Genomic DNA, 19,491 nt, shown 5'->3' with positions numbered 1-19,491 from the left:
CAAGGATGCGAGTAGGGGTACAAGGGTTGTTCTGCCATCTGGCACAAGTTTCACCTGCACAGTGTTTTGTGCTTTAAGGCTTTAAATAAAGTGCAATGTTTCAGGCTTTAAGTGCAAAAAACTTAAAGGCATGACTGACGGCAACTCAACAAAAAATTAAAGCGGAGAAAATGGAGCTCAAAGCTAAGAAAATAGAACTCGGAAGGGAATTGGTTTTATTTTTTATTGGAGCAATGAAAGTTCTTGGTTATCTTGAGCTCCGGTCTCTCCTCCTTACAGTGATGCCAAGGTGGCGGAACTGTGCCAAGGGAAAGCTGCCAGATTTGCATTTTCTAAAGCCCAATTTCCTCTTAGTTCTTGATGACAGCACACTTGTAAAGTGCTTTTTTCTCAACTTCTACTGCCTATTTAGTTCTAATACTTCACCATGATGTAAAAGATCGTCTGAGGATTGCGAAGAATTAAAATAAAAAAAAATTGAACATTTTGACCAAATTCACTGTTCCCATTGCCACGCGTCCCCTCTTAAAGGGGCCCTGCAACACCTTTCTTAGTTATATTAGAATAGTCTCATTATTGACGTATGACTCTTCACGAGTCATACAGTGGAACTTCGATTATACGTCCCCCGGTCCTGCGACGACCCGCGTTTTACGACGAATTGGCTTGGTCCCGGCAAAACCCCCATAGAAATAATGTATTAAAAACCTCAATTGTACGACGCAATTTTACGCCGGCCCCGCCTCGTACGACGCTTCGCTGGACTGTCCGAGAAAAAAAAAGACCTACGATGACGCGGGCTGGCACGCAAACACACTGCGGCCGGGCGAAAAAAGTCGGGAAACCGAGGAACCGAGTTCGTATCCACGCTGCCACCACAGGGCCTCTTCAATTTTTCGACACGCGGTCGGCCATAGCTAGCCAGAGCCAACGTTGGCCGGAGCCAGCCGGAGCGCATTCGTTTTGTCGCATTGCACTGCGCACTTCCGTTGTCGCCTTTTTTTTTTTCTCTCTCTTCTTTTGGGTGGTTTTGTAGTGACCGTTGTGAGCAGATAACATGGCAGATAATTTCGAGCTCGCTTTCTAGTATGCGATAACTTTCACTAGATTTCGTGTCGTTATACCGGACGCGTTGAACGGCGATTGTTGAGCCAATGTTTGCGACAGCCGCGGGAACCGGAACTCGCCGCTGTCTAGCTACCAGAGGGCTGGGGCGTTTTAGCCGCTAGCGATTGGTCGAAGCTTGCAAATCGAATAGGCCTACTGCCGTGCTGCCATTGCTGCCATTCAGCCATTCCTTCACGTGTTTGCCTCATCGGTTGGTTGTGCTGCGCCGCAGCTGCTGTGTCCACGTGCAAAATTTTCTGTGTTCGTACATTGGTGTGCGAGGAAGCTTTCGAATTCTTGGTTGCGAGTGCTGCGTCTCGCAATGTCGCGGAACCGAAAACCGCTGACGCTCGGAGAAAAGCTTCGCATAATCGAGGAGGCAGAGAAGCGGAACGGAGCAACAAAGGCCAGCATTGCCCGCGACCTGAACATTCCCGAGTCGTCGCTGAAAACGATCCTCGCGAAGAAGGACAGCATCCTACTAAATGCGGCAAAGTTCGGCCTGAACAGGAAGGCCGCGAAAGATGGCAAATATGCTGCCATGGAGAAGGCCCTCGTTGAGTGGTTGCGTCAGGCCCGCAGTTCAGGAATCGCCGTGGATGGCGCAATTTTGAAGGAGAAGGCTGAGACAGTTGCATTGCGCTGCGGCATTGACGACTTTAAAGGGACCGACAACTGGCCAGAACGGGTGATTAGATCCTGGTGGAAATGAAAAGGCCGTGAATTATAGTGACAGATTCCAGAAAACTTTTCGCGATCTGAGTAGGATTTATATTTTTAAATCGCGTTTAAAAGTAACAAAAACCGGTATGTCGCGCAGCCTGGCGCGAGCGCCATGAACCAGACGTATGCAGTCTTAAGCACTTTGTTGTACTTAGTCTAATGCTTTTACACGCACCGGAACGAGGGCTGAAAATTTGAATATGTATGTTATTCTCAATTCTCGTTTGTTTCTAAGGTAAAAGAAGTGAAGCATGAGATGCGGCGCTGCTTTCGTGACTTCCAGTGAAACGGAGGCTGCGGCGCATGCGCGCGGCGTCCGGCGGCGTTTCCCGCGTAGCTCGACTCTCGTCTGCTCTCGTCGTATCGGACTTCTGAAGAGTAGCACGCGAGTTTGCGCTGCTGCTCGCAAAATGCCATCGACTTACTGTTCTGTTGAGGATTGCTACCACTTCATGAACAGCACTGCTGGTGTATCCTACCACTTGTTTTCGTTTTCGAAGGCTTAGCTTGGCTTGGCTTGACTAAAATGTGATAAAGCGACCTGTGTACGGCCAAAGTACTTCTATAAGAAGCCCCAGAAAAACGCTATAACTATTGTAAAATAATTTAATAGGCTAGAAAGCAGTAGTCGCGGCACCGCAGGCTTTGCAAACGTAACATTGCCTTGTTATACTTAGGGCATAACTTGTCGCCGCTGCTGGCGTATAATCGCTATCGCGCTCACCTCTCACTGTTTGCAGCATGTGATATTAAGACTGCATAATCACTGCAGATTGAAAAACTCTGATTACAAATGTTTTACGGCGTTCTCCGCGTTACCAATGCGTTATTAGAAGCTCTGACAGGTAAGCTTCCCGTTGCACTCAAGAAAACGGGTACCACAAAAGTTGGTTGTCGGTCCCTTTAAAGCCTCCAATGGCTGGTTGGATCGCTTTAAAAAACGCAGTGGAGTTGTGTACAGCCGCTGCTGTGGAGAGAGCGCGTCAGTCAGCTCCGACACTGTAGAAAAGTGGACTGCATTGCTGCCGGAATTGATACGGGAATACAAGCCGTCCGACGTGTTCAACGCCGACGAAACTGGATTATTTTATAATATGCAGCCAGAACAGACATTGGCATTCAAAGGAGAGAGCTGTCACGGGGGTAAGCGAAGCAAAGAGCGTCTTACCGTATTGCTTTGCGCTAATGAAGACGGCTCTGAAAAGCTTCCTGCCCTCGTGATCGGCAAGTTTGAGAAGCCGCGATGCTTCAAGAATTTGAAAAGGCTGCCGTGCCAGTACACGTTCAACCGGAAAGCCTGGATGACGGCTGCTATGTTTTCTACATATCTGCAGCAGCTGGACTCCAAAATGGGGGCTAAGAACAGAAAGATTCTTCTTCTGCTTGACAATGCGCCATGCCATCCATCAGATATGTTGCATTTGAGAAATGTGAAAGTTGTATTTCTGCCCCCCAATTGCACTAGCCAGCTGCAGCCACTTGACGCTGGCGTCATCAAGTGCATGAAACAGAAATATCGGAAGTTTCTGGTGCAGCGTCGGCTGGCGGGCATGGAACGCAAGCAGTTGGATAAGAAGCTTTCTGTGCTTGATGCAATGCACTACATTGCTAGTGCATGGGACGCAGTCACGCCAGAAACTATCGCCAACTCCTTCAGGCACTGCGGCTTTAATAGAAGTGGTGCTTGTTCTACCAGTGAAGCTGCACTGCCTGTTGACGATGAACCAGAGTTCGGCAGCCTGGAGCTGCCTGGATCTTTCGCGGACTATGTTGGTGCCGACGACGACGTTGCAGTGTGCAGTGAAGTGTCGCTGGATGACATTATCGAAACTGTGCGTCCCGACACTGCGGGAACTTCCGACGAGGAAGAGATGGACGACGCTGCAGAGGCTAACGTGTCCGTTCCGACTTACGCGGACGTGTTGTGCTACGTCGACCACATTCGGCGGTTTGCTTGCGCACGCGATGAGATCGGCGACTTGCTGCCAGATGTTGCAGCTATCAAAAGAAAGCTGATGCGTCGTGGCTGGGCAAACTCTCAGAAGAAAATCACAGATTTTTTTAAAAGGTGAGAAATAAAGATTCGTTCACACCTCCGATAAAATGCGTGGTTGTCATTTTTTCAATTAATTTAATCTACGTTCCTCGGAGCAGCGTAGGTTTGTGCCGCGGACTTTCTTAGGCATTATGTGCCCGCTGTTGTGGGGCAAAAATGACCGTCACTGCCTATATTCTCGGTTTTTCGATTATACAACGCCCGGATTATACGACGATTTTGCGCGGTCCCCTGAAAGTCGTATAATCGAAGTTCCACTGTATGCCGCAAAAATTTTTCGAATCCGTGAAGTATAAGTGGTGTTACCAAATTATAGAGATCACGTTCCGCAGCTTTCTCCCTCAACTCAACGCCGCGAGCGCGCGGAAAGCTGCGCGGGGCATGAAGGGAGGGAGGGCGGAGGTGCGAGGAGGCGCCGAAGAGTTTTTTCTTCATTTTTTTCTCTCTGGCGTCTCGGCGCAACGACGTGGTCTGTGGCGCCACTTCCGGTCGGCTCGCGTGGTCGTCGTCGAGCGGCGCAGCTCATCGCACCGTGTATCGCGCGTGCTTGAAAACTGCGAGTCGGTTTGGTAATGTTGGGTGTGCTTATTGAACTCAAAATTAACAACGAAGGTAATAATGAGGGTGTTATCATGATTATAACATCAGCCAATGGTGGAACTGCCGACAATCGCGTCATATATTGCGGACTAATACATCATTTGTCGAGAGAAGACGGAGCGATTTTCAGGTGACTTTGAGAATTTATTGTAAATTCCAGGCCGCTCGCTTCACTATAATATTTGGCCCGCGTGTTCTCGGGAGCCTCGACTACCGATTGGCAGCGCTTTTTGACCCTGCTCGAAAAGTGTTGCAGGGCCCCTTTAAGATACATGAATGCACTTATCTAGGCTTTAATGCAACCAATTTATTTCTAAGGATGAAAATTTTTGAAATACTCGGGCATCAGCCACTGGAAATGAAGCACCAAATATAAAATTATCTCAAAATGTTGCCTGCGAAGGGAATGATATGATTGCACTGAGAAGAGTGTTGGGGACAAGAAGAACCATTTTGCAGTGCTCTATCATGCTGACTGCTATGTTCAGCAACTGCACAAAAATGCACTGCTTTTCACTTACGCATGGCACTTAAAATATGAAAACATTGAGCTATCTTAAAACTAAAATCAGATTTGGAATGAGGAGATTAAGCTCTATATAAGTGGTACAATTTTCATTCACCTAGCATCGATATTTAAAAAAAAGAAAGAAAAGAGTTTCTGAGGGGTGAGCAGGCATGCCCAGCCATCTTGCCCACTGTAAAGCATGCGGTTGTCAGCCAGTGCTTGAGCAGTGCACAGCTTTGGAAAAAATTATACAGAGAGCAATGAGCACGTGAGACTAGCAGAGCATACCATATTCATACACACGGAAATGCCCGTTTCAGTGCGCCCTCAGTTTTTCTAAATTATTTTATTTATTTACTTGTTTATTTATACAGTACTGTTACCCTCTAGATGAGCCTGCAAGCAGGAGTGGGTAGTATGAAGTACAAAATGAAGTTTACATGTATAACAAATCAAGATACAACAGTCGTGTCACAGGAATTGGCAAGAAAAAGGAAATGGAAGAAAAATAGAGCTCCTGAAAAGCAGGATGTAAAGCATATGCTCATAGTTTGAAGCTTTGATATGTGCAAACTGATTGCAAAACAAAATTACAGAACTTAAAGGAAAAAAAATGATGACACAACAAACATTTCACATGCGCTTTCTAAAAAGCAAGTTTTTAGTGCAAGCTTTATGGATGATAGCTGAGAGATGAGTTACACTGTTATGTATTATTGACAAGGGGCAACTGTGCGTGCAGGTATGACCAGCGTGCGGATGTCTTCTCGTACGGCATCATCCTGTGCGAGCTGATTGTGCGGCTGGAGGCCGATCCCGACGTGCTTCCCCGGACGGCCGACTTTGGCGTCGACCGGCTGGCCCTGCGCAGGCTCTGTCCGGATGACTGCCCGCCTGCATTCCTGCGGCTGGCACTGGCCTGCTGCCAGGTGGAGCCCTCGGTACGGCCCACGTTCCAGGGCATCGTGGAGCAGCTGGAGGCCATGCTGTCTGGGGACGTGGTGGACGCCGACTCGCCCACCTCGGACGCCACCGACGACAGCATCGGGAGCGTCCAGGCCATCTGTGAGTATCGTGCCACTCGCACCAGGCCACAAGTGTAGCATTACACAAAGAGGGGCCATGCATTGTTGCCTGTATGCTCCTGAACGATCATTCTAAAATCATTCAGCGACACGAAACACAGAACAGGAACAAACATTCTGAACAGGATAGGTGCTCAGTTACAACTGAAGTGTATTGAAAAGATTCCAGAATGCAGACTGGCCACGCATGCATCGTCACAAACTAAGCTCATGTGCAACGCACTGCAAAGCTTCTGATATGCTGTCATCCTGCCAAATACAGTAGAACCCCGCTGTTACGTTCCTCACTGCTGCGTTTTCCCGGCTGTTACGTCGTTTTCCGCCGGTCCCGGCATAGCTCTCATAGGATACAATGTATTGGGAACCCCGCTGTTACGTCGTAACTGTCGGACCGTTCCCGTATGATACGTCGCGAAGTGCGCCCGGAGCCGACCGAGTGACTACCAAAGAGGGCGGCCATGGCGCATTTTCACGCAGCTTGGCCTCGTTTGACCGTAATATTAGCCGCATGAGAGGCGCAAGCAACAGAATCTTTCAATTGATGCAAACAAAAGCATGGCCTTCGAGATTCAAATTGCAAAGATGGCGTCTATGACGTAACTGCTCGCGAAAGCAAGGCCTTCGAGATTGGCATTTACTATTGACAAAAGCATAGCCTCTGAGATTTGCATTGCACAAACATGGCGTGTATGACGTAATTGCTTGCGAAAGCAAGGCCTTCGAGATTGGCATTCACTTCTGCCATCGCGTTGGCGTAGACTCATCATCATCGTTATTTGTCGGAGAACGGGAGGAGTTCGAGCTGGTTGGAGCTCGCATGGTCGTGCGTGCGGTTCGCGGTCGGACTCGCCGCGCCGGTCGTGATTGCGTGTGCTTAGTTCTTTCATGCCTACAGCTGTTGGTGTTAAAAAAATCACATACGTTGATTACATTTCTGTGGATAAGGCCGTCCTAAGCTCCGCGTTTCTATCCATCGACTAGATCGCGGCTGAGCGCGCCAATTTTCGTGCTGCTCGTAAGAATTGAAATAAAATTCTGTACCACTAAATATTTTGCCGTTTTTCCTGTTTTTCGGCTCTTACGTTTATTTCCTACGGTCCCTTCAAAAACGTAACAGCGGGGTTCTACTGTAGCACAGTTCTTTGTCCATCGGCACGGCGGATGGAACGCTCACGCACATGTCTGATACAGTCGATCCGGGATATATCGAACTCGGATATATCGAATTATTGGCTATATCGAACAGTTGAGAAATCCCCTTGAATTTCCCATGCAAAAGTATGGGGCTGGTGTGCACGTATATCGAACTCCCGCACAGCAAAACATCCGCTATATCGAACGCTGCCCCGCGCCGAAGCCCAGAAAGTGCATTTTTACTAACAACTATTGATCATTTTTCGGCCGCGTTCTTATAAGTTCCAATCCCTCGTCGCGCGCAGGTGACGAAACTGCGTTGCTCTAGTTCGTTGCGCAGCGCTCGTCAGTTCACCGGTATATTTGACGCGCGGTACGCAGGTTTTAAGGGGAGACGTGGGTCTTGAAAAGTGTGTTTTTAATAATTGGGTGAACAGAATGAAATTTAATACACTTATTCAGTTTTTTCTGCAGATTCCAAATCTGTGAGTAGATTTTTCATAGCTGCATTAGAACAAAACATATGCTGTTTCTACGACGTTTTCTAGCACATTTCTTACAAGGATTTTTGGCAACTTCTTTTCGTCAAACACAAAAGCAAAGTATGTGGCAAGAATGCCAGAAAGCTGATCTAGCCGATGATGCTATTTATTTTCTTATAATATTGTTTACCAAATGATAACTCTCAATAATCATGAAGTGTATGAAGCAAAAATTTTTCGCTCATATTTGCGTGCATTTATTTTGCATTCGAAGTTTGATGAAAACAATAAAATTAGCATCATCGGCTAGACGAGCTCTCTGGCAGTCTTCCCACATACTTTGTTCTTGTGTTTGACAAAGCAAGGTTGCCAAAAAGTACCGTAAGAAATATGCTCTCAGAAATCTCACATCTTTTGTTCTAATGCAGATAATAAAAATCTACTTGAAGATTTGGAATCTGCAGAAAAATCTGAATAAGTGTATTAATTTTCATTCAGCTAACCTAAGTAATAAAAAAACTTTTTTCAAGACCCACGTCTCCCCTTAACGCATGGGCTAGTGTTTTTCAAAGAGGCTGATTGCCGAGGGCACCAAAATGAGAATTCGAAGTGACTTCGCAGCCTTGTTGTAACGTTTGCATTCCCTTCTTTGTCTCTTCGCGCACAATGTCATGCGGGCCCGCAAAGCATGGCCTTCGAGATTCGCAACCTCGTGACGTATTTTTAATGTTTTCGGTTTTAAAATGCCAATCTCAGAGGCTACGCTTTTTTTCGCATTTCTCGCCATAGTAGCGGCTGCCGTCTGCAAAGCCACAAGTGCCATCGCTATCGCCAACATGTCGACGGTGGAGAAATGTTTCTTCGTGCAGCGTTCTCTCTTGCAGAATGTGTACTTCGCGCTTTGTTCTTGATAAATCGTCATTCGGGAGTCGAACTAAGCATTGTCCCGCTCGTAGCGATAAAAATGATGACCGGTGCTTGGAACGACGTCAGGTAAAGCACCGTCGCGCACTGTTTCCTTACGGGCCTTGGTGCCAGGTGACGACGTCGGGCGCATCATCACCGCCGACTACGGCGTACGGTGCGTCAGTGAATTTTGTGACTTAGCGTTTCCGGGCGCCGTATCGGACGGCAGCACAGCGCGTGACTTCATCGGTGCAGATAACGACGTAGCTGTTTCTTACTGCATCGACGCCGAGATCATAGCTGACGTTGCCGGTGCTGCGGAAATGGACCCGTGCGGTTTGAAGATGCCAGCCGCCGTTGCCACCGCTAAACCCTTTACCGCGCTACAGAGCTCGCATCAGCGCGCGTCGATCACCGCTGTTGTGGCGGAAGGTGCTGAATTTACTTATTTGGAAAGCTTCAGTAATACTGACGGTGACTTGATGAATTCACGGCACGCAAGAAGCAAGACAAGTTGACGGACTTTTTTCATGCGAAATAAAGTGCGCTAACTTGCAGAAGAAGTTCTCGCCTTGTTCTTTAGCATATGTGAGCGAATCGTCATGTTCGCGCTTTTTGTGATTTCAGAAAACTGTGTCGAGGCCTGCAGTGCTTTAATTAAAGCCTTACATACGCATATTTCGTATTTCGAATTATCGATATATCGAACTATTTCGCGGTCCCCTTCGAGTTCGATATATCCGGGATCGACTGTATTGTGTGCATTTGGCCAGCCTCTGCAATTTCCCTCACGAGTCTGTCCCTAGATTTTGTAACAGTTGTTGCATTGTCAAATAGCGGTGCGCAGGTAGGTGCATACGATTCACTAGAATGATCATTTAGTGCCCGATAACATGTGCTACTTCTTGCAAAACTTTTTCTATGCTCACCCTTGGTTCACCGCCGAAACTTCCACGTGAAGTTATTGATCAATACCTCTCATTTCTTTAGATAAATATGTTGTTATTGGTCAGAACAAGAATACATGATAGACAACTGGACACTTGCGTCAGTAGAAAAGTATGTCTAGGCCAAATATCTACAGGCGAGCCAGCCTACTTGCGTGAAGGAAATGCACCGAAGATGGGGGCTTGTGTGCGTATGGCAGGCATTCTCAACTCCTGATCAGTAACTTAGCGCTGTCACTAAAGCGGAAAATGTAAAACCATTCTATGTTTCCACTTCTAACGTATGGAGCAGAAACCTGGAGAACAACAAGGACTGCCCAGCATCCAATAAATATGAGAAGAGTAACCACCTGAGGTAGGAAGACAGCAGACAAGGGTAGGGGAATGAACAGGGTTAGTTGATATCCTAGTAGATATTACCAGGAAGAAATGGACCTGGGCAGGTCACGTCATGTGAAGGACAGCTGGACATTGGAATGGATACTAAGAGATGGGAAGTGTGGCTGTTGACTGCAAAAGATTAGGTGGAGCAACGAAATTAACCCTCTGTATCCCAGCGTCCGCGTATGTGGACAGAACATATTAATAGGGGTGTGCGAATACTTCAACTTTCGAATATTTCTCTAATAGTGTTTGCTATTCGATTGGATTCGCATTGGAATTTGACTATTCGAAGTATTCGAACTTCCAGAAGATATGCAGTCAATGTCCCATTTTTCGGACTCCCTGGGGGCCGCGAAATCATCCGAAAAATCGAACAGTTCGAAAAAACGAATTCATGCTTTTTTATTCTGCTCAAGCGGCCAAATCATCACAGCCACGTCTGAAATAGCATTAATGCCTCCCACTACACTTATCCAGCATTTTGGTGTGCACCCAGGCTCTTGTAAATACATTCGGTACCTGCCGCAAACCCCATACAGTAGACCCCGCTGTTACGTTCCTCACTGCTGCGTTTTCCCGGCTGTTACGTCGTTTTCCGCCGGTCCCGGCATAGCTCCCATAGGATACAATGTATTGGGAACCCCGCTGTTACGTCGTAACTGTCGGACCGTTCCCGTATGATACGTTGCGAAGTGCGCCCGGAGCCGACCGAGTGACTACGAAAGAAAGTGGCCATGGTGCATTTTCACGCAGCTTGGCCTCGTTTGACCGTAATATTAGCCGCATGAGAGGCGCAAGCAACAGAATCTTTCAATTGATGCAAAACAAGCATGGCCTTCGAGATTCAAATTGCAAAGATGGCGTCTATGACGTAACTGCTCGCGAAAGCAAGGCCTTCGAGATTGGCATTTACCATTGACAAAAGCATAGCCTCTGAGATTTGCATTGCACAAACATGGCGTGTATGACGTAATTGCTTGCGAAAGCAAGGCCTTCGAGATTGGCATTCACTTCTGCCATCACGTTGGCGTAGACTCATCATCATCGTTATTTATCGGAGAACGGGAGGAGTTCGAGCTGGTTGGAGCTCGCATGGTCGTGCGTGCGGTTCGCGGTCGGACTCGCTGCGCCGGTCGTGATTGCGTGTGCTTAGTTCTTTCATGCCTACAGCTGTTGGTGTTAAAAAAATCACATACCGTTGATTACATTCTGTGGATAAGGCCGTCCTAAGCTCCGCGTTTCTATCCATCGACTAGATCGCGGCTGAGCGCGCCAATTTTCGTGCTGCTCGTAAGAATTGAAATAAAATTCTGTACCACTAAATATTTTGCCGTTTTTCCTGTTTTTCGGCTCTTACGTTTCCCGTCTCTTACGTTTATTTCCTACGGTCCCTTCAAAAACGTATCAGCGGGGTTCTACTGTATAATACAGTAAAACCTCGTTATAACGAAGTTGAAGGGGGAGTCGTAATTACTTCATTATAACCATTAGTTCGTTATAGCCAATATCCATTTCTACCGACAATTAGCACGCAAGAGAGGATGTACTGACTACCAAATCCCACAGCAGCCCACCACGCAAACGAGAAACGGCCATCGCACGGAGAAAAACTAGCAAAAGAAAAAAAAAGAAAGAACAGCAAAGAACTGCTACTTTATTCACGCCAAACTCGGCACACCAGCTGGCTGCTCGCTTAGCACAAAAAGTCCTTAAAGACTTCTGCCGTGTCTTCCTCAGAAGGATGATGGCTTTTTCGGCCACTGCCGCTATGTCGAGTCCGTCCTCGCCGTCATCGTGAGCGCCGAAGAAGCAGCGCAGCAGGTATGCCGCATCCAGCGCTTGCGCGGACGTCGGAACATCGGGTTCACCAACTCCGGGCTGTCGTCGACACATTCGTCACTGTCGTCATTCACCACCCCTGTCACCGCGCGCACAATTTCAGCCTCTGTCAGCTCTTCGGTTGTCACCGCGTCAGCATCGGCACTGACGTACGTGCAGAAGGTGTCGCAGTAGGGCACAACTCCGGCGTCAAGGAGAGCGTCCCACGACGCCAGGTCTTGGTCACCCGCGGCACCCTCATTGGCGGCAGCACCGATATCTTCGCTGTCACCGCCGCTGTTGACGCCAAATGAGGCATGCCGGAAGCAGTTGGCGATCGTGCTTGCTGTTACAGACATCCAAGCAGCCTGTAGCATCTCGATCGCCTTGTAGAGGTCGATTGTAGTCTCGCGCTTCATGCTCATATTGAGTAGAATTCGGTCGATTACACGCTTGTGGTACCGTGCTCAACGCTACGCCGCAATCTTCGGCAACTTTTTTCTTCTTGACGCCGAACTCAACGGCTTTCAACATAGCCGCCTTCTGCTCGATTGTAATCGTTTTGCGCTTTCGTTTGCCGTTGCCGTCGTCCATCTCCTGTCTAGCGGCGGGAACCAAGAGAGACGCTGTTCTGATGCACACGCAGCGAACGACAAGCAAAAGGGCCCGCGCCCACGCCGCGCGGTCGCCGCATCACCAGGCGTCACCGTCCACGCGCGCAACAGGAGAGCGGGCGGGTCCACGAGCTCCGCGGGAGAGGGGAGGCTGGGTGACGTGCGCGGGTGGGTCCACGAGTTTCAGTGGAAGGGGAGGCAGGCAGACGTGCACCATCGCGCGTGTTGGCAGGCGGCTCCTCAGGAGCGCGAGGTGGGAGTTTTGAATTACTGCCTCCGTGATGGCACGTAAACCGTCGCGTGCTGTGAGACATTGACTTGCCGGCTACCAAAATGGTCAGTAAATGCTCGGTGGGGAAAAAAAAAGGTTCGTTATATCCATTGCGAGGAAATTGTAGCTTCGTTAAAACGAGGTATTAAATACATGGGCGTCAATGGGAATTTCAAGGGGAATTACGATTGCTTCGTTATATCCATTAGTTCGTTATATCCCGCTTCGTTATAACGAGCTTCTACTGTATGTTCACTGCTGATACCAGCAAAGCGCATGTGGAGCATTTGGAAACGGTGACGTGGAACACGAAGACTGTGGCGGAGGAGCGGGCAACTCGTCCGGCTTTCCCCGATGCGTGCGCGCACATAAACAATGTGCACACATATGACTGAATCTCCGCCGATCAGTCCTAGTTGTGTGCAGCACATCGCCAACTAAGCTGATGCCGTCATTGCCGATGTGCTTGCTGTACCGTACGCATGCATTTGTCATGAAAGTGTTCGTGATGCCCACTTCGTTCTTGACTGCACACGGGCGCGGCGATGGCGAGCTGCTTACGTTTGTGAAGGCAACGAGTCTGTGTGGCGCACTTAGCGGTCTTGCACAAAAAGGCAACATGAACGACGGCACGGCCACATGCTCTACTGAGCAGGTAGCTGAAGATGCTAAAGGGGAGATGCTACTCGAAGACACTTTTTCTTTAATATTCACCCTAGAGCAATGAAACTTGAGCTGCTTATAGAACTTTTTATGCTGATTTCAAATATATAATTAGTTTTCTTGCAAGTTGCATACTTTTAGTTCTGCAACATGACAAAGTGAAAAACTTAAGCCGTTTGCCCCCCCCTCTTTTCAGACCTAAACTTCAATAATTTTTACAATTGATAGTTCATAATGTTTCAAATAAAGTGTGGAATGCAAATAACTAATTAGGAAGTCAATACAAAATATGTACTAGACGTGAAAAATTTTAACGTGGGAAGTTCATATTTCTCCTACCCTAGTAAAAGTTTACATAACTTTTTTTTATTACATAATAAGAATATTGAAACTTAAACAAGATAATTGCATTTAACGTACTTTGGAAAAAATTTGGGAAAAATTTCATGCAGATCTGAGCACCAGAACTACCCGAAAAAGGAGGGGCACATTGACAAAAATGGCAAAATTTGCGTTTTGAGAAAAACGAGTTTTAAAGTCAAAATTGCATGTTTATTTATCAAAGATGTCATTGAATGCGACTAAATTTGTACACAAGAAAGAGCAATCCTCCTTGTAGTGGCCACTGCCATTAAAATGCGCCAGCACCATAGGTTTGGCCCTCACAGCTCTTTCGAGCTGACTCCACGACAAGAGATTTTTTCTTCAGCGCACGCCAACGAGTCCTTGCTTCTCCTGTTAGTTTTTGAGACATTTCTTTCTGGCGTGTGCTGTCCTGTGATGTGCCAAGAGCAACCAGATCATGAGGCGGGAGCACGCCAAGCTCTTCCAGAACACGTTCAAAGCTGGAGTGCCCTCGATTAAACCAACATGTTCAGTGCTGTCATATCAGCAATCAACGAAGACTCGTCGTCCTGTGATTTTTCTTCGTCTTCAAAGAGTCCGATCTTTTTCTGGGAGGCCATCACATATTCAAATGCCGCGGCAAACTCGTCGGACGCATCGGCGTCACTGCCACTACGCCTTGCGGCAGCAGACGCTCTTTTCGTGGTTTGAGTGTTCGGCTTTGATTTGCGCCGGCGTCCTCGAAATTTGTGCGCCGTGTGAAACTTCACAGGCCGGTGACTGCGCTTCCTACGGCTTTCTTCATCCATAACGGATAAGCACTCGAGAAAAGCGTTGTTCAGCTGCGCTGCTCAACGAGACACGGATCCTGCAAGTAGGCTTCACAGCGCACACAGGCGCGCAGCGGCCACTGGCGGCTCCCGATCCGTACCACGTGATTTAAAGCCAGTCGCGGCGCTCGAAAAAGGCGGCAAAAGCGTGCGTCTCTTTATTATTTCTTGCGCTGCAGCAGCGCGGGAAACCGTCGTTATTTGAACAGTGAGGCTCGGCTCTTCGCCTCATGCGGTCGACAATGGCGAGCGGCGGCGCATTATCGGCGGCAAGGTGCTCGAAGATGACACACTTTCGGCCTTTTGACAGCCACCTTGTGCTCTTTAGACGCAATTTTAAAACGTTTCCAGTTGAGTCTCGGCATTGTTTTTTTTTTTTCAGAACAGTAGAGGTACTAATCTTAACAAAACAGGTGAAAACAAAAAATCGATAATTTTTTAGAAAACTTGCGTTTTTCGACCCGCATCTCCCCTTAAGGGTTGTCAGCGATTAAGCCGTTCTGGCGCGTTTGCTGCCTGCCACCATCACACCTCCGTGCATTTCCGGTGCTTATCCAGTGCCATTTCGGACCTGTAATTTCTGCAGAAAGTTAAAAAAATTGGGACGCTGAAATTTTTCACCGTCCAAGATTTCAGATGTTGGCATTGACGTCTATGGGGCAGATTAGGAACTCCAGAATCGAAGGGAGTGCGCCCTTGTCCGCCACGTCAGTTGAGCCTCCACAGAAGTTGAAGGAAGATCGGTTGAGGAAATAGCGCCTTTTCCTTTCACGTGTGAAGTGTTGTTGGCACCACGTTGGTTGCACCAGATCGTGTAAATAAATACAATTCGGCCTCAGCATTGCCTCATTATTGATGAGACAACTAGGGAACACCACCCCTCCAGCGTTTCATCAACCTAGCCAAAAGCAATGCTTTCATAAGGATATGCTTGGGATCCTCTGCAACTTTTTCTCTGTAATTTCACTTCAATGTATTCGAAAAATATTCAAGAAATACAGTAGAACCCCGCTGTTACGTTCCTTCCTGATGCGTTTTCCCATCTGTTATGTCGTTTTCCACTCGTCCCGGCACAGCTCTCACAGGGTACAATGTATTGGGAACCCCGCTGTTATGTCGTAACTGTGGGACCGTTCCCGTATGATACGTCGCGAAGTGCGCTCCGAGCTGACCGAGTGAGTATCTAAGAGAGCGACCATGGTGACATTTCACGCAGCTTGGCCTGGTTTGACCGTAGCATTAGCCGCATGAGAGGCGCAAGCGACAGATACTTTCGGTTGTCACAAACAAAAGCATAGCCTTCGAGATTCGTATTGCAAAGATGGCGTCTATGACATAAGTGCTTGCGAAAGCAAGGCCGTCGAGATTGGCATTTACTTATAACAAAAGCATAGCCTTTGAGATTTGGAACTTGTGCATCTTGGCAGCGCAGTGGAACGAACACAAGAGAAAGGAACACATAGACAGGACAGGCGCTAGACATCAACTGAGAATTTATTAACACAAAAACGACGAGATAGTACAGACATGCGCACAACCTTCAAAAAGGTGGAGACGGCGTTAGTAACACTGATATCTGCAATGTCGCTTCACATACTCTATCTCTTTTGCATGCAACGCCAGTGATGGCGTACTCACGCACTTGTCAGCTTCTAAACTGATACAGTATGCTTCGTAGATTTCACGCGCTTGCTGAGCAGCAAAGCTGTGCAAGATATGGGTGGCCTCAAAGCCGGTTTAGAAGCTGACAGTTTAGGTATCAGTTTAGAAGCTGACAAGTGCGTGAGTACGCCGTCACTGGCCGTCACGGACGTGAGTAGAAGCACAAGGCAACGTTACACGGTTTTTTCACGCATAAGCATGGAAATAAAAGTCTGTACCACTAAATATTTTGGCGTTTTTCCTGTTTTTCGGCTCTTGCGTTTCCCGTCTCACGTTCATTTCCTACGGTCCCTTCAAAAACGTCTCAGCGGGGTTTTACTGTATTAGAAAAATATTCCAATTCGATTCGCACTCGAACTTTAATATTCGAATTCACTTTGCACACAAAAATTTTGCTGTTCGCACAGTTCTACATATTAAAGGGACACTAAAGAGCAAAACGATTTTTCTCGCATTAGTAAAGTAGTCTTTCATGATACCCAAAACACCACGCTTGCTGCGAGAAGACGCTTACCGTATTTACTCGAATCTAACGCGCACCTTTTTTCCGGGAAAACGAGTCCAAAAATCGCATGCGCGTTAGAATCGAGTACCGGAAAAAAAAAAGAAACTCGGTTATCGTATTGCCATCGACATTTCAAAATGGCCGCCTCCTACGCGCCTTGGCCATTTCTGCCATTTTTTCAGTTCGTACGTGTGCTGAGGAGATTGTCATCCCGTTCTGCGTTCGCATCGACGGCATGGAAGTGTCGACTCCAAATACTCGACGAGTGTACCACGATGCTGCATTTAAAAGAATAGTTATTACATGTGCAGAGAGACGGACGGAAATCGGGCCGCATCGCGGTCGTTCGGAGTTCCCGAAACGTGCGTGCGAGACTGGCGCAAACAGAAGCAGAAGATTTTTTACAGCAAAGCTTCGCGAAAAAGTTTCTGTGGACAAAAGCAGGGCCGGTTTCCCGAAATTGAAGAGTGTTGACAGCGACGAGGACTGATCCATTACGCGACTCGTATCGCCGCCGTAGTGGTGACAGTTTAGCGGCGAGGCCCGCTTTTTGACTTTGTGTTTTACTTTTTGAAACTTTAGTTCTTTAAAACCCAATACTTGTTCTTCTGAATGTGCGAAGTTGACTCCTACGGACTTTTTTTGTTCTTTTCTCTCACGAAAAATGGGTGCGCGTTACAATCGATGTATTACTTTTTTTTTTTTTTTTGGTCGCGGAAAACGGGTGCGCATTACAATCGAGGGCGCGGTAGAATCGAGTAAATACGGTAATAAGCGAGAAAATGCGCAAAATGAAAATACAGGTGGCGACGCCGCCTTGGAATTCCCGCACCATTTGCCGTGACGTCACATATTTTTGACGGCGCCTGCTTGGGCCTATGTAGTTCCTAATCGGTTAAATCGAAGTACATTGTCCTCCTCTGAGGGGGCCAGAGACTTAACATAATGAGTTTGTGGAAATTTCGTCGAGCCAGTGGCGCCAAAATGCGTTAAATGCTGTTGGAAATCCTTTACGTCACGAATTACAAAGTTCAGGCGCGAAATTTAAAAATGAAAATTTGAACTTCGTTTTCTCCTTAAAATAGATTTGAAAATTTAGCATAACCTCATGCAGCTGTAATGCCACCGTTTCAAATCGATTTTAAGGCAAGGCATTGGCTAGCTTAATCATGATTCACTAAGATATTTTGTCCACATATGAGGATGCTGCGATACAAAGGGTTAAGAAATGTGCAGGCATAAAATCGAATCAGCTCATGCTGGACGGTGGGTTGAAGGTTATTGGGAGAGGCCTTCGAGTGGACGTAAAAGCAGGCTGATGATGATGATAATGAGATGCTAAAGGAGTTAGCTGGTAGCCTTACTTCGTATAACAGTTGAATACATTGCTATTGCATCCGTTGCTTTGTCCTTGCAGCAAAAGTGTGGCTTTCTTAAGGGAGTGTAAAGACTGTGTCCAGTCATTTGAAAATTCTCCTGCATGAGTGTACGAAACCAGGAAACCATTTGTTGTGCAGTTGGGCCCGAGCAGGCGTGCTGCAGTACGGCCAACCCGTTTGCACACCGGTTCAAAGATGGCCGCAAGATCCTCGAGGAGAACTCTAGTCAGCAGTGACAAGACCCACTGTGCTGTGGGAGCACACCGTCCAGCCCAGGACTATTTATTACGGACTGCATCATCCAGTGACTGTGGCTACAGGGAAGCGTACAAAAAAAATATGGACACATGCATAGTGTGCTGCAACACTCACACACAAAAATTGCGTCTGCAGTCGTGTTTTCTCGAAGAAGGAGTGCGCACGACCCAATCATTGTTTGGATTGCTCTTGTTGGTGAATGTTTTCCGTTTTCCTGTTTTCATTCGTGGCTCACAGGTCGTTTCTTTCTTGGCATCGTCTAGGACGTGCCTCCCTCACCGTTTCTGTCTTTTTGTGCCATGGGTTGTACGATGCCACGTGGTATAAAACGCCATCTGGTACACTCGCTGCTTCCCTTTCTTCCCGCACTGATTACTGGCATGCCAGTCTAGGGTTCATGGTTCTCATTACTGGGACCATTGGAATGGGCTGCTGATCCATCAAATGTTCAGCGAGGATTTCCAAAAGAAGCAGTTGGTCCTGTGTGTCCACGCAGCACTTCAAGTGTTCTCTGCGAAGTAGGCAGCTGAGCCCACCAACTAGGTTAAGTTACAGCCTTGCTAGTTACCCGACTGTCTTGCTAACACTGGGCCTGCTCATCTCTGCATGAAGTGTCTGTGATGATTCTTATTTGCAAAAATGTTTGTCAACTTCAGAAGCAAGCGGGATAGAAAAGTGTGGATGTGATCTTGGCAGCTGCAAAACAGGTATAAATCTATCTCACAGGGACTTGGTAAATTATCCTCTGTGTATTTCCTGCCGTGCATTTTAAAGTCTTGTGTATTAATATGAATTACAGTTTGTCTTTTTTTTTTTGTATGCATATATTGCACTAAAGCTTTCTTTCTGACAACAGATTGTTGCCACAAGTTACTAGTGTTCTGACAAGTCCCTGGTCTGCAACGTGCATGGTGCAGTGTACGTGCAATCGGGATGCATTGCTGTTTTGTGCATATAATTCAATGAAGCCATAGCGCTGAAAACACAGGGACCAAGGAAGAGGACAGTCCCTGTGTTTTCAGCACTATGGCTTCCTTGAATGTAATTAGCCCTGTTCTCTTGTGCACATAAAATTCCATCGAACTCAAACTCCACTAAAACGAAATTCATGGCATGTGTAAAGACTTCATTGTTATGCCTTTGCGACATGTGGCCACGGCTCAAGACCCCCCTTTTCTTAATTAACCCAAAATGTGCTCCGAACCGTTTCCTTA

At 47.3% G+C, this 19,491-nt stretch overlaps 1 protein-coding gene across 1 annotated transcript in view; it reads left to right on the top strand.

Annotated features, from left to right (window-relative positions):
• The window catches only part of LOC119406061 (dual specificity testis-specific protein kinase 1), a 33,978-nt gene extending 14,846 nt beyond the window's left edge, over positions 1–19,132 (top strand). The window contains exons 4-5 of the mRNA XM_037672909.2: positions 5,737–6,059; positions 18,158–19,132. Coding sequence (XP_037528837.1) covers positions 5,737–6,059; positions 18,158–18,255 — 421 coding nt within the window. The 3' untranslated portion in view covers positions 18,256–19,132. The remainder of the gene's footprint in view (positions 1–5,736; positions 6,060–18,157) is intronic.
• The last annotated feature ends 359 nt before the right edge of the window (positions 19,133–19,491 follow it).

The sequence above is a fragment of the Rhipicephalus sanguineus genome, chromosome 9 (genome assembly GCF_013339695.2).
Source record: "Rhipicephalus sanguineus isolate Rsan-2018 chromosome 9, BIME_Rsan_1.4, whole genome shotgun sequence".
NCBI lineage: Eukaryota > Metazoa > Arthropoda > Arachnida > Ixodida > Ixodidae > Rhipicephalus > Rhipicephalus sanguineus.
The sequence above is the reverse complement of the archived record's forward strand: the minus strand, read 5'-3'. Positions and strand labels throughout refer to the sequence as shown.